We start from the raw sequence: 13,502 nt of genomic DNA, 5'->3' as shown, positions 1-13,502 counted from the left end.
ACTATTTGGAGCTTTGAAAACATAATAATATGAATGTCAAACATTGTTATTGTAAACTAAAATGTCATATCAATGAAATTCAGTTGGCTCAAAATATTCATTTTACTGGTAGTATTCGACGGACATTGAAATGGAGCAAACTCCTTGAATTCTCACTAACAAAAATTAATTTCATTGAATTCATGAACCGATCGATGTTACACTACTATTGGAAAACTGAAAGCAACGGACGGCCACTTCGTTGTAGTATGGGATTCTTCAGCAGTGCCAATCCATGATCCCGCACGCGGGATTCAGAAACAGGTAATTAGGTCTCGCAAGCGAACGCTTAATCTTTAGACCACTGGCCCGTCATCTAACGGTGTTAATGTCTAATTTCAATCAGTCCACGATGCTGTGCAGCTAGCTTTCATTATTTCAATGAAATTCAACAATCTCCACAACCCCAAACTCAAAAATAAATTTGATTTCTAGTATTCCTAAATCAAAATATATCGGCTTTAATGTTTGTCATCCCATTGGCTCATGTTCAGATTCTACAACATGTGGAGCGACTACCTGATTTTTCAGTGATTTGATGCAAATAACTTGTACTCTAAAACAATGCAATTCTAATAGTCTGTCATTCGTATACCTTTATCTGTAGTTATTTTAAAAAATACATTACGATGTTTTACACCCAAAGAGGTTTTAGAATTACTCATGATTGATCAACAGTTGTTTATTTCAGTTTCCCTGGTCACGACATACCATATGTAATACTAGTATGTTTTATATATTCTCCGGGTCGAGCCGAAAGAATTTCACGTGTAAAGTAAATTTGAAATTGAAATAAAAATTTATTTTGCATGAGGTTCAACTAACTTATCGAGTGCATAAAACCGTGTCGTATGCTACTTATGTCTATTGAAATAAGTTGTATATAACACCAATCAAAAGTTGTGTGCCTAGCAGCAGAAGGCTAAAAAGATTAAATTGGAGAAAACAGAAAAGGAAATAGAAAGGAATTTAGAATTAGAAGAATCAGAAGAATGTAAAGCACAATTGATGGAAGATTTGCAAATGAAGCATTTAAAGTATGGTTCTCATATTTTGCCAAGATATTCTGTAATTTTACATGAAACAAAAAACTGGTTGTCCCCATCTGTATTCTGGTTCACTATAACACTAGTACATGTGTGCAATATATAGTATGATTATATTTAAACGTTTCAAATATGTTATCGTGACAGTGTTAACTGTCACTTAGTACAAACCAATTTTTTAATTTTAAAAACAGTTGAAAGTAAAACGTGTCAACAGCTTTTTTAAACAAACTTTTTTCCAAGACGTTTTACCAAAGTTTTCATCGAATAAAAAAGACAAACTACGTGGTATTCTGAAAACACAAACAGTCTGGACACAAGAAGTGGATGGGGGAATAATTTCAAATATCACTATATGAAAAGAATTTTTATTGTTCGATAACTTTAACATTCTATTTAAGACTAAGCATGTAGAGAACGAGAAGTCAGGTGGGGAAGATCAATGTGTTGTAATCTGTGCACGCCGACTGTTATATCTTGTAGCCCGCCTGCGTGCCCAGGTAATATATGACGTGTCGATGCTGCTAACTAGAATACAGTGAATTATCGATCGGACCAATAACGCACGAAAACCCGTAAGAGCAGTCTTGAGTACTTGTCGGTCCTGCTTTCTGCCTAACCCAGCCAGTTAAGTCCAGAACATTAATAACAGCCTTTGTAATATGAATCATTATTCTCAAACATACTGGGTTTATATACCAATCAAACTGACCACATCGTACCATGAAATAGAAAATAACATTTGTACAAGACTCAGCATAAAGTGGCTGTGAATGTGGGAGGCAGTAATCAATAGACTGAGGATAACTCAAGAATCGTAAATCGTACAGACTCAGCCCAAAGTGGCCGTGAATAGGGGGAACAGTAATTAATGGACTGGGTATAACTCAAGAATGGTAAATCGTATAATAATAGTCTATAGGTCAGAATAAAGCTTATAATAAGAGGGATACGAATATGGATAGTTTAGTTACTTAACAATTATACAATAGGAAATATACATATCATATTGGTCTATAAATAGTTCTCAAAGTTACCATTCAAAAAATCTCCACGGGATATTTATTATTTAATGCTATGTTTTGTTAATAAGTGGTAGGTAGCACTAAACCTTGATCTCTAGTTATCTTCTAACTGCATCCAATCACCTAAAATGTCAGCAATTACTTGAATAACTGAGTCACTTATCATAATTAGTGACCATGATGCAAACCAATAGATAGAATCACATCAATAATCAAGACAAAACAAACAAGAGACTATTTACTACTCAGTGATCAATCAATATAAATTCTCAACTGGGTAGCTTTCATTTGTATAAATATCTGTCAAAGTTATTTGCGTCATTGTAGAACAGTGATAAACTTCATAATAAATATATACAGTTAATATAAGTCAGAGGTGTTAACAAAGTTACTAACGATTTATTAAATTGGCAATATTCCAACAAGATGGTGATTAGACATGACAATAAAGCTGTTTACGAGCTACAATGATGTATTATTTTCAAAAAATCACTTTTTGTTAGGTATGTTGTAATGAATGAGAACTCAGGTGAGGAGAACCAATTTACCAATTGCACAGTGGCTTATTGAAATATGGAAACCTTACATTAAATACATTATTAGTGCATCATCCTTCATTTGTCTTTCAGATGCTTTATGATTCTTCCATTTCTGTTGTTATTACAATTTATTTCTATTTCCCTCTTTATTGTCTTCAATGCGATCTTCTGTTGGTAGACATACCATTTTCAACTGTTTCTACGTCCTACTTATATTTGTCAGCATAAGTAGCATACACCGCAATATATGCGCCTCATATTAATTACTGATCAAGATAATTACTGGTGGATTTTGAAGTACTGGGCAATTGAATATCATTCTATTGAGTTTTTAACACAAGAATGATTGTTGTACATATGAAACTTTTGTGTTTACAATTATTATTAATAACCTTTTTACTTCTTCATGTTACCCCTCATGAAGGAGCATAGACCACTCACCATAATTCTCCATTCATCACTGTCTTGGACAATCCTTTTAACTTGTTTCCAGTTGCTACTCATTCTTTTCATGTTTGATTCCAATTCCCAATGCTCTCAGGCTTTCCACTTCCGATTGCTGATACATACTACTTATGTCTGTCATTATAAGTAGCATGCACCACAAGTATACAAGAATGATTCAAATAAGATTACCTATTTATTTATGATTATTCTATTTAGTCATATTTAAATAAACATCCTAACAATATTAATTATTCACTGTTTCATAGGAAATTTCTAGATTATGTGATGACAATTTATAGCTGCCTATTTTTCGGTGAATAAGCCTCGACTTGTCAGTTTATTTCAGTTTATGCTAATTCTGAATTATTTCTTGAAGGTAACAATAAATCTATACCAGCATTAAACATTAATGCGATTTCTTTGAAAGAAAATAGTAATCATTTCAGACATATGGAGTAAAATATATGCATAATACTTTATTAGAATTCACAAGACTACTTTCCGGTTATTAATTTCTTTGTTTGAAAGGATACATGTGCATCATGATAGCAATCCGATAGAATAGCACTTTTTCTGCTTAATATAATAATGATTGAGTACTTAAGGGTACTACGAAAATATATTATATTAGCAAAGGTCTAATACGTATATATATATATATATATATATATAATTCTGCGGATACATGTGAATCGTGATAGCATTCCAATGGAAAGACACTTTTTCTATTTAATGTATTAGTGATTGAGTACTTAAGGATACTATAAAAATATATTATATGAGCAAAGTTCTTACACTTATATATATATTCTGCGGGTTAAACATTTTTAGCTAGGTGTTGAAAGATTGAGCTTTAGATGGTGTTTTATAATCCTTTAAGATAGATAGACAGACTAATATCCTGAACTCTTTTGAAGCACTTCTCTGAACAATACTCTGATTTGCCATCCAGAGAACCACGAAAGTCCATCTAAAACTTAGTCTTAGAATATTTATATATTTGTAGTTATTATGCCTGACTAATTTCATTAGGAACAATTATTTTTAGATTTGTACAGTTATGATAAAGAATTATTGAAAATAAAACGTATGTAGACCGACAAACAGCCTTAATTGGATTGTTTCTTTTAATAACACTATGAGATGTTTGTCCATAACTCCGCCTGTAGCTCTTCTAGAGTTACCGCCGGTCCCAAGCCCGGGTAAAGGAGGAGGGTTGGGCATGGGGTTAGCGAACCCATCCCGTAGAAAAGCTAACTCGCTAAAAAAACGCTAACCAGAAAAAATAATTCAAACTATTTAAACTCTGCCCTGGGAGTTGATGGAATAATTATGACGTCTCATGATGAAAGCCGAAATGTTTCGGAAATCACGAGACCGATGCACCTTCTAACAACCAGAGCAACACTCTTTATAGGTACATGGAACGTCCGTACAATGTGGGAGACAGGAAAGATCAGTCAAATAGCAATGGAAATGAGGAGATACAACTTGTCAGTACTTGGAATCAGCGAAACCCATTGGATACAAACAGGACAACAAAGGCTAGGTACAGTAGAGATGCTGCTGTACTCCGGTCTAGAAGGGTAAAATGCTCCACACACTCAGGGAGTTGCTCTAACGCTGTCCAAAGAAGCACGAAATTCACTTGTAGGATGGGAATCTCAACTATAGAGAAGTGCTCACGAAAGGACCTCACCATCCTGATGGGAGATCTAAATGGTAAAGTTGGAGTGGACAACACAGGATATGAAGATATAATTGGACGACATGGATTAGGAGAGAGAAATGAAAATAGGGAGAGACTTGCAAATCTATGTGCATTCAACAAACTGGTTATAGGCGGCACAATATTCCCACACAAGCGCATACACAAAGCTACATGGATCTCACCGGACCAAACCACAGAGAACCAGATAGACCACATCTGTATCAACAAAAAATTCCGAAGATCAATGGAAGATGTGAGAACCCGGAGAGCAGCTGACATAGCTTCATATCACCACTAGCTGGTTGTGGCCAAGATGAGACTGAAGCTAAAGAAACACTGGACAACTGGACAAACAGCACTACAAAGGTTCAATACAGCCTTCCTTCGAGATACTGACAAGCTCAACGAATTCAAGATAACTCTCAACAACAGATTCCAAGCTCTACAGGATCTGCTGAATGAACAAGAAACTACTTTGGAGGACAACTGGAAAGGGATAAAAGAAGCACTAACTTCAACGTGTCAGGAGGTTCTTGGTCCTAAGAAGCATCATCACAAGGAATGGATCTCTATGTGAACCCTGGACAAGATTCAAGAAAGGAAGAACAAGAAACTAGCAATTAGCAACAGCCGAACACGAGCAGAGAAAGTCAAAGCACAAGCAGACCACGCAGAAACAAACAGGGAAGTGAAGAAGAGCATTAAAGCCGACAAGCAGAAATACATGGGAGAACTAGCAACGACGGTGGAAAAAGCTGCAAGAGAAGGGAATATGAGACAACTATATGATACAACGAAGAAATTGGCAGGGAGATATAGTAAAAATGAGAGACCAGTCAAGGACAAGGAAGGAAAGACAATCACTGAGATTCAAGAACAGAGGAAAAGATGGGCAGAATACTTCGAGGAACTGCTGAATAGACCAGCCCCATTGAATCCACCGAACATCGAAGCAGCCCACACTGACCTTCCAATAGATATCACTCCACCAACGATCGAAGAAGTCAAGATGGCCATCAGACAAATCAAAAGTGGGAAGGCGGCAGGACCTGACAATATACCAGCAGAAGCACTGAAGTCAGACATTGAAGTAACTGCAAACATACTTCACCATCTATTCAAGAAGATTTGGGAAGAGGAACAAGTGCCAATGGACTGGAAAGAAGGATATCTCATCAAGATACCAAACGAAGGAGATCTGAGCAAATGTGAGAACTACAGAGGCATCAGTTTGTTATCAGTACCAGGAAAAGTTTTCAACAGAGTGCTGCTGAATCGGATGAAAGACGCAATAGACGCCGAACTTAGGGATCAACAGGCTGGATTCCGTAAGGATAGTTTGTGCACAGACCAGATTGCGACACTACGGATCATAATTGAACAATCAGTTGAGGAAACATCCACGTACCTGGGAAGCATCGTTGATAAACGAGGAGGATCGGATGCAGATATAAAGGCAAGGATCGGCAAAGCAAGGACAGCATTTCTACAACTGAAGAACATATGGAACTCAAAACAACTCTCAACTAATTTCAAGGTCAGAATCTTTAATACGAACGTCAAGACAGTCAATCCTACTTTACGGAGCTGAAACGTGGAGAACCACTACGACCATTATCAGGAAGATGCAAGCATTTATCAACAGCTGTCTACGCAAAATACTCAAGATCCATTGGTCGGATACTATGAGCAACAGCGTTTTATGGGAGAGGACAAACCAGCTTGGAGCTGAAGAGGAAATTAGGAAAAGACGTTGGAAGTGGATCGGACATACATTAAGGAAATCACCAATATGCATCACGACTCAATCCCAAACTTGGAATGGTGAAGGGAAGCGGAAAAGAGGAAGGCCAAAGAACACACTACGTCGGGAAATAGAAGCCGATAGGAAAGGGATGAATGTTAACTGGAAAGAACTGGAAAGGAAGGTTCAGGACAGAGTTAGATGGAGAATGCTGGTGAGCGGCCTATGCTCCTCGACGAGGGGTAACAGGCGTAAGTAAGTACGTAATGTTTGTCCATCTTGTACATATAAAACAGTATAAATCAAAAACACCCACTTTCATTGACTTGAATCACTAATTGTTCAAGTTAGCATGTCAAAAATAGTAGACTATGATTTTATATAGTTTGTACAATAAGTGAGCGAATTCGGTTGAAAACAGTGACAATTATGGTTGTCCGTGTTATCTAGTCATCAAACTGATTGTCCTTTCTTCCTACGAGACGTAATATTTTGTAATTTTGCCACAAACAAATATAGAAATAAATATATACCCACATTTGGTGCATATATTACACGGGCTATGCATAACTCATTGCTTCTTACAATTTCTATATAAATATTAACCATTAATATAGTTTCATACAAACTTACCACGATTAGGAAAAAATCTTCGGTATACTCCTATGAAAGATTCTTTACTGGCAACACCTGAAGGACAAATCTGTAGAACAATGGAAAGTGAGAAACAAAAATAATTCTTCCATTTAAGAGTACTTTTACAATATATACATATATATATATATATAAACAAATTGTTTACAACCATTCACAGACTGAACGTTTTACATCACAAAATGACTTCAAAATATATCTTCACCCCAATAATACTGTTTTCTATAACTTGTATTGAAGATTTAAATACTTTCTTTACCGTGTTTACGTGAAGTATTCTCAGATAGATATGCATATATGACTTAAATAGGCACATCAGTTCCTTATTTCCATATACTGAGTTAACTATATACATTTTAAGGTTTTTGTTTCCAGTCAAATAGAGTGAGTATGTTTATTGTTTTTGTACTTAAACGTTTTAAACTTAAGAATGACCAACAAAAAAAGCTACTAAATGTACTTTTGTTTTTTAATTTTATTTTCATAAATTTAATTAATATTAATCATATAACTAAAAGATAGATAAACAGAAGATACCCTGTCTATGGTTTTATCTTAAAATAAACATTTCATAAACGGATAGATCATGCAAGTACTTGAATTGTTACAGATGAAGTAATTTTGCATTGAAAGATAAGCGTTTCAAATTATATAGCTCCGCCTGTAGCTCCTCCGATGCCTACTGCCGGTCACAAGACCGGATAAAGGAGGAGGATTTGGCATGAGGTTAGCGATCAGTAAGTCAGTAGGTTTCAAATTATTTAATGTTTTCTAATAGTTTTGTGGTGTGGTCTACTTATATCCATATAACTAGTATATGGTGATGGTCAGACAAAGAATGTATTTTGGCAGAAGATAGATAAGGAAAGAACAAGAATAAAATGCATGAACAATGAAATCAGTGAAGACGGACTGATATTTGCAGAAGGAACAGTTAAGGTTGAAACAATTGATTGTTATTTTGCAAATTAATTGTTTGCTGTATGGTTATCAGAATTTAGTGAGATAGTTTGTAATTTGTGTTTAAATACATTCGATAGTCCCCACTAGTGTTCTCCTTCACTACAGTTTGGTTAAGTAATTTATCAAAGATGGTATAACTAATAAAATACTTTTTTCCAAACAAATGTATAAAATCGATTTTGAAGATTAAAGAATAAAATGTCAAGTTCAAAAATCTTTAATGAAGAATAAAGTTTAACTTGTACATTCTGTCCAACCAAATCCCAAACCGTTTGTTTTAGAAATATTAGCAAATCTATTTATTTGAAGTTAATAAAATGTAAATCAATTTCACTGAAAGCGGTGAAAATCTGTTGTATATTATTTTCTAGTTCTTACTAATCTGTTCACTTGGTGTTGTATACTTTTATCTTCCCATTTTTATTTAGGATTGTAATTGATCAGTCTCTTGTTGGAATGTGCGTCCTGTGTGGACTGCCTCGATATTGTCTGAAGTCACAAGGTTTATAAGCAAAGGTGGATACTGGTTAGCAGTAGAATCCAGGATGCACGTTTCATCCTATTAGGGACGATACAAGTATATAACACCAAGTGAATATAACTTCACCCCATTTCACACGCAGGTGGTTATCAGGACTGAGTAGCTGAATGGATAACGCGATGGCGTTTGGAGCGAATGGTAGTGGGTTCGAGTCACAGATTGAACGTCAACTCTGAGATGCAGGTACATCAAGCTGACGAGTCCCGAATAGGACGAAACGCGCGTCAAACTGGATTCCACTGCTAGTCACTACCCATCTTTGCTTGTATGGTTTCAAATAATTTCAGTTTCTGACCTTCAATCATGTTGTCGAAAGAGTTGTTTTATTAACATGAATTTTGTTTTAGTGATTTGTGTAAGATGGTCAGTTCGAAGTGAAAGTTTAAATGTTCAATAGGTATTTACACTTACATGTTTAAATCCTTGATACAGTAATTGTAATTCTTTTCGCGTGAAATTTGTCATCATTTCTAATTTATGTATCGAAATTGGTTTAGTTTGAATATCTAAACTTTTTACAGCATACGATGTTAAATCTAAAAAATCAAAAGGAATAAAGAAAAGTTAAACAAACTTTGAAAAAATTTAAACGAGTAAATTTATTTTCTAATGACAAATTCCACAATATTTGTTTGCCAAACTAGTCTAGAGGCTATGTTCAGTTATAAAAGGGTTATTTGTGTAAGGGTTTGTGGTGATTATTGAGTTTTTAATGAACAATATGAACCGATCTAAATTAGTCAACCGGTAAAAAATTAGAAAATATCGGAGAATTGTTTTGTCCTAGTATGGGACTCTTTAACAGTCTGCATCCAAGTCCTCACTAAGAATTAATAACGTAAAAGTTTTCAGTTGAATGTTAAATCGATAAGAAGCGTTTCATAATACTGATTTTCAAATGAGTATGTATTTTTGGGTTATAAAACATTTTAGCCAGGTCATCAGTTTGGACCTTTACTTACTTACTTACTTACTTACTTTGGACCGCTGATTTGATAATAATATAGAGAACATCCTTAAATTTAGGCAATGAATAGAAATACATGATATAATGTATTTAATATATTGTTTCCGAATGTAGCTACATTAATTTAGCTAAAATAATAGTCTTTGCTGAAAAACGTTTTAAAATTAACCACAATTATGTCCTGTAAACCTTCTTCACAGACATTATTTCATGCTTCAGGTTCTTCTGCCTTACCACTTTTGACATGTTTAATGGTCAATAAAAACGTATTAATTATTTCACTTCGACTGCCTAAATCAATGACGTTCTATAGACCGGTGGCACAATGATCTTCAAACCAGTAATTCATTGACAATGAGATAAATGACCTAGAACAATAATAGATGTCTTTTAGTCCAGGAATTCAATTTCCTTCGATCACTTAACTTACAATCAGAATAAAACAACAAAACTTGTATTTGCACAGTACAGTCTTAAGTTCTAAACTTCTGTGATAATATGGATTAACTATCTGATTGTACAATACCATAAATGGGAAAATACAACATACACATCACTATATTTTAAGTGAAGAAGAACTGATCATTAGGTCCATAATAAATTAACAGTAACTTAAGTAGGGCACAGCACAAAAAAACTTTATGCAACAAAAAATTGGCTTACCAGTCAGAGAATACAAAGTGTATTCGTCTTTAAAACCCACCATTATGATTCAAATATAAATAATTTTGAGTATTATATAAAGTTTACTATTTATTTATTTATTTATTAAAACACATAAATATTGGTACAAGGAAGCACCAGATACATATGTGCCACACAAATCTCATTCGATTTGTGTGAAGGCTGTGATACTGTCCAGGTGCCCGAACTCAAGCAGGCGGTTCACCTAGGGGGCCACACCCAGAGCCTTCGACCTAAAGATCTGATCCACATAGCAGTGGAGCATCGTGAGAAGATGCAGTTCCATAGTAGCCGGTGAACAACGATTGATTCATACGCCATTTGTTCCTTCAGGATACTGGAGCCGATGTGCACCATCGGTTTGAAGTCAGGGTTTTCTAACTACCCTAGGTGGACTTTCCATGTCCACCAACCCGGTTAAAGCGCCGGGCATTCGCTTTTCGTCCTCTCAATTTTATAAACAACACCCCTGCCACGAGAAGGCAGTGAGTAGGACTTCCTTGGCAGAGGCTATATACGTGAGGCCATGTGAGAGCATTTGGAGAGGGAGAGCGGGCTCTCCTCACTCTCAGCCGTACCAGGGTATTTGGCCCTAAAGTTTACTGAGGAACATTATACATTAGTCGATATTTAACAGTTAAAAATAGAATAGTCTTGTATTCTACTAGTACTGCTCTCTAGACATAATGTTCCTAATATATCCACAAAACTTCATTATACTACTTATAAAAATATTTAATTCATTAGTGAAAATAAGTTTTGTTATTTAAATGAACCAAAAAAAGTTTTTTTCTATCTCGTTTGCCGACAAAAAACCTACTAGCTAGGAACATAAATCTCATGAGGAAACTATATCCATAGAAAAAAGTAATATATGGTGAAATTTATTAAATTTCTAGAAAAATTTGTTATTCATAAATGGAAGCAATTTACTTTTAACTCAATTGTAAGTTGTAAAAAATGGTACTGTAATTAAATTTCACTTTCTCCTTATATATATAGTTAATCAAATACAAACTTATTTATCCCGTTAAAATTACACAAATTTTGATGGAGTTTTGTTCTTTGAGCTGGATGGTTTGGTCGTGGAGCTTTTATCGTCCTTCTGAACGACATCATCAGCACAAACTTCGGGTAGAAGTGAAGTGTCAAAATAACACAAAATGATGTTAACTTCATTGATTTGTAAGGGTGTTTTTTTTATAAGTTTTCTGTTGTTTATTTAGACGACTGCCAATGATCAGTCTTTCATGTCATAGTTGTATCCTTAGGTGATTGTTTTGATATTATCACTTAGTTACGAGTTGGATAATGGCTAGTAGAGGAATTGAGAACGTATGTTTTGTTCTGTTTAAAAGTTATCAGGTGGATAGAGCTGTATACAATTGTTAGTGTTAAAAACTAAAACTTCAACTCAGTACCTTTCACTTGAAACGAAAAAATGAAAACCAATACAAGTAGAATAAAATTTATACCTGTTACACAAACTAGTGGTCACGTGAACTCAATAGCTCATTAGGAAACTGTTTTGACGTTCTGAGCTACAGATTAAGGTTAGAATTTTGTTTCCATAGTTGAAATCATAAGTCCATTGAAGCTAGACCACCATGGAAAACCTGGAAGCGCTAGTATGGTACTCCTCAACAGTGAGCATCCACGATTCCACTCGAAGGACTCGGAACCCGAACCTTCGATCCTACTCGCGAACGCTTAACCTCTAGACCACTTAGCCGACATCTAATGGTGTTAATTTCTAACCGTTGGATGCCGACTCAGTGGTCTATCGGTTAAGTGCTCACGTGCGAGACTGATAGGTCCTGGGTTTGGATCTCACGAGGTGGGATAGTGGATGCGCACTGAGGAGGAGTCCCACGATAGGACGGAACGGCCGTCCAGTGCTTCCAAGTTTTCCATGGTGATCTAGCTTCAATTGACTCATGATTTCAACTATGGAAATACTGAATTCTCCACAAAACCCTTTCTGGTTAGAAATTTAGTGTGACCAAAACTTAGTGAAATGTAGGTACATCCAACTGACAGTGCCAAATAGGATAAAACTTGTTTCCTGAACTCCACTACTAGTCATTATTCAAATTCTATCGAAGAAGTAATATTAACTTCATTGTATGTAACAAAAAGCTAAAATGATTTTTTATTAACAGAACAAACTAACAAATTTTGTTGGATTGAACAGTTTTCATTTTCTTTGTTCAGTGTTAATTAACACATTGCAATTTACTTTGTTTTAGAAACATATTTTTCCTTATTTAACAACAATTTGGGTGTACCAAAAATGAAAAAGATATGCTCCCTGACGATTATAGTTGACATTGACCTAAATCAAACGATTTTTCTCCTTAAAAACTACTGACATAAACTAACATTGATAATTGAACTATACTAAGGTTAAACAAAAAATAAAGTTCATTAAGCAGTTGTTGATAATTCAGTCAAAAACTGATCAACACAATCTAATTCTAAGGTTTATTGTTACAAGAAATGTCAAAATAGTGTACGAAAGTTAAGAACACCTATATATATATACAGTAAAGAATAATATTCTACTTGAGGCAGACTATTACAAATGACATGGTATTACTAACAGACTATTTATTTTGTTAAGTGTTACATTAAAGATAGTAGTCAGGGTTATCATGTAGAACATCATAAATGTATCATATGAATTGAACTAATAATGACTATCATACTTAAATAGATTTCAAAAACAATTCATTATAACTTCTAACAAACAATGATACACTCTCAACATAAAAACTTGATGTAAATAACCTAGTGGGCATTTCGAGGAATTAATGATTATGTAACATAGTCATTTATAGACGAACAAAGTGTTGAAGACACTAAATTTTATTTTATTAATTCGATTGTTGAACAGTTTACCGTTGAGATCATTAACCGATCAATATTAGACCATTGAAAACCTGGAAGCACTAGACGGCCGTTTCATCCTAGTATCTCTACAACCCTAAACTGATAATTATTATGTGCTCACTAGTGACTAGCTTCGAGAAGTGATTCTCGGAGTTCCAGTGAGAAACCATAGCCAGTGGGGTACAACCCCGTTGGGTGTGAGGCAGTCACCCACCGAAGACAATGAAAGACGATTGCTCACTATCGTGGA

General features: G+C 34.9%; 1 protein-coding gene across 1 annotated transcript; it reads right to left on the bottom strand.

Annotated features, from left to right (window-relative positions):
• Positions 1-3,443: 3,443 nt before the first annotated feature.
• On the bottom strand, positions 3,444-10,382 carry Smp_000180 (similar to potassium channel-interacting protein 4; the record flags this gene model as incomplete). Its single annotated transcript, XM_018791436.1, has 4 exons — positions 3,444-3,514; positions 7,185-7,254; positions 9,121-9,245; positions 10,340-10,382. 4 exons carry the CDS (start codon positions 10,380-10,382, stop codon positions 3,444-3,446), a joined length of 309 nt encoding a protein of 102 aa, XP_018645382.1.
• Between the last annotated feature and the right edge of the window lie 3,120 nt (positions 10,383-13,502).

Source organism: Schistosoma mansoni (assembly GCF_000237925.1).
Source record: "Schistosoma mansoni, WGS project CABG00000000 data, chromosome 3 unplaced supercontig 0044, strain Puerto Rico, whole genome shotgun sequence".
NCBI classification, from domain to species: domain Eukaryota; kingdom Metazoa; phylum Platyhelminthes; class Trematoda; order Strigeidida; family Schistosomatidae; genus Schistosoma; species Schistosoma mansoni.
This window is presented reverse-complemented; position numbering and strand designations above follow the sequence as displayed.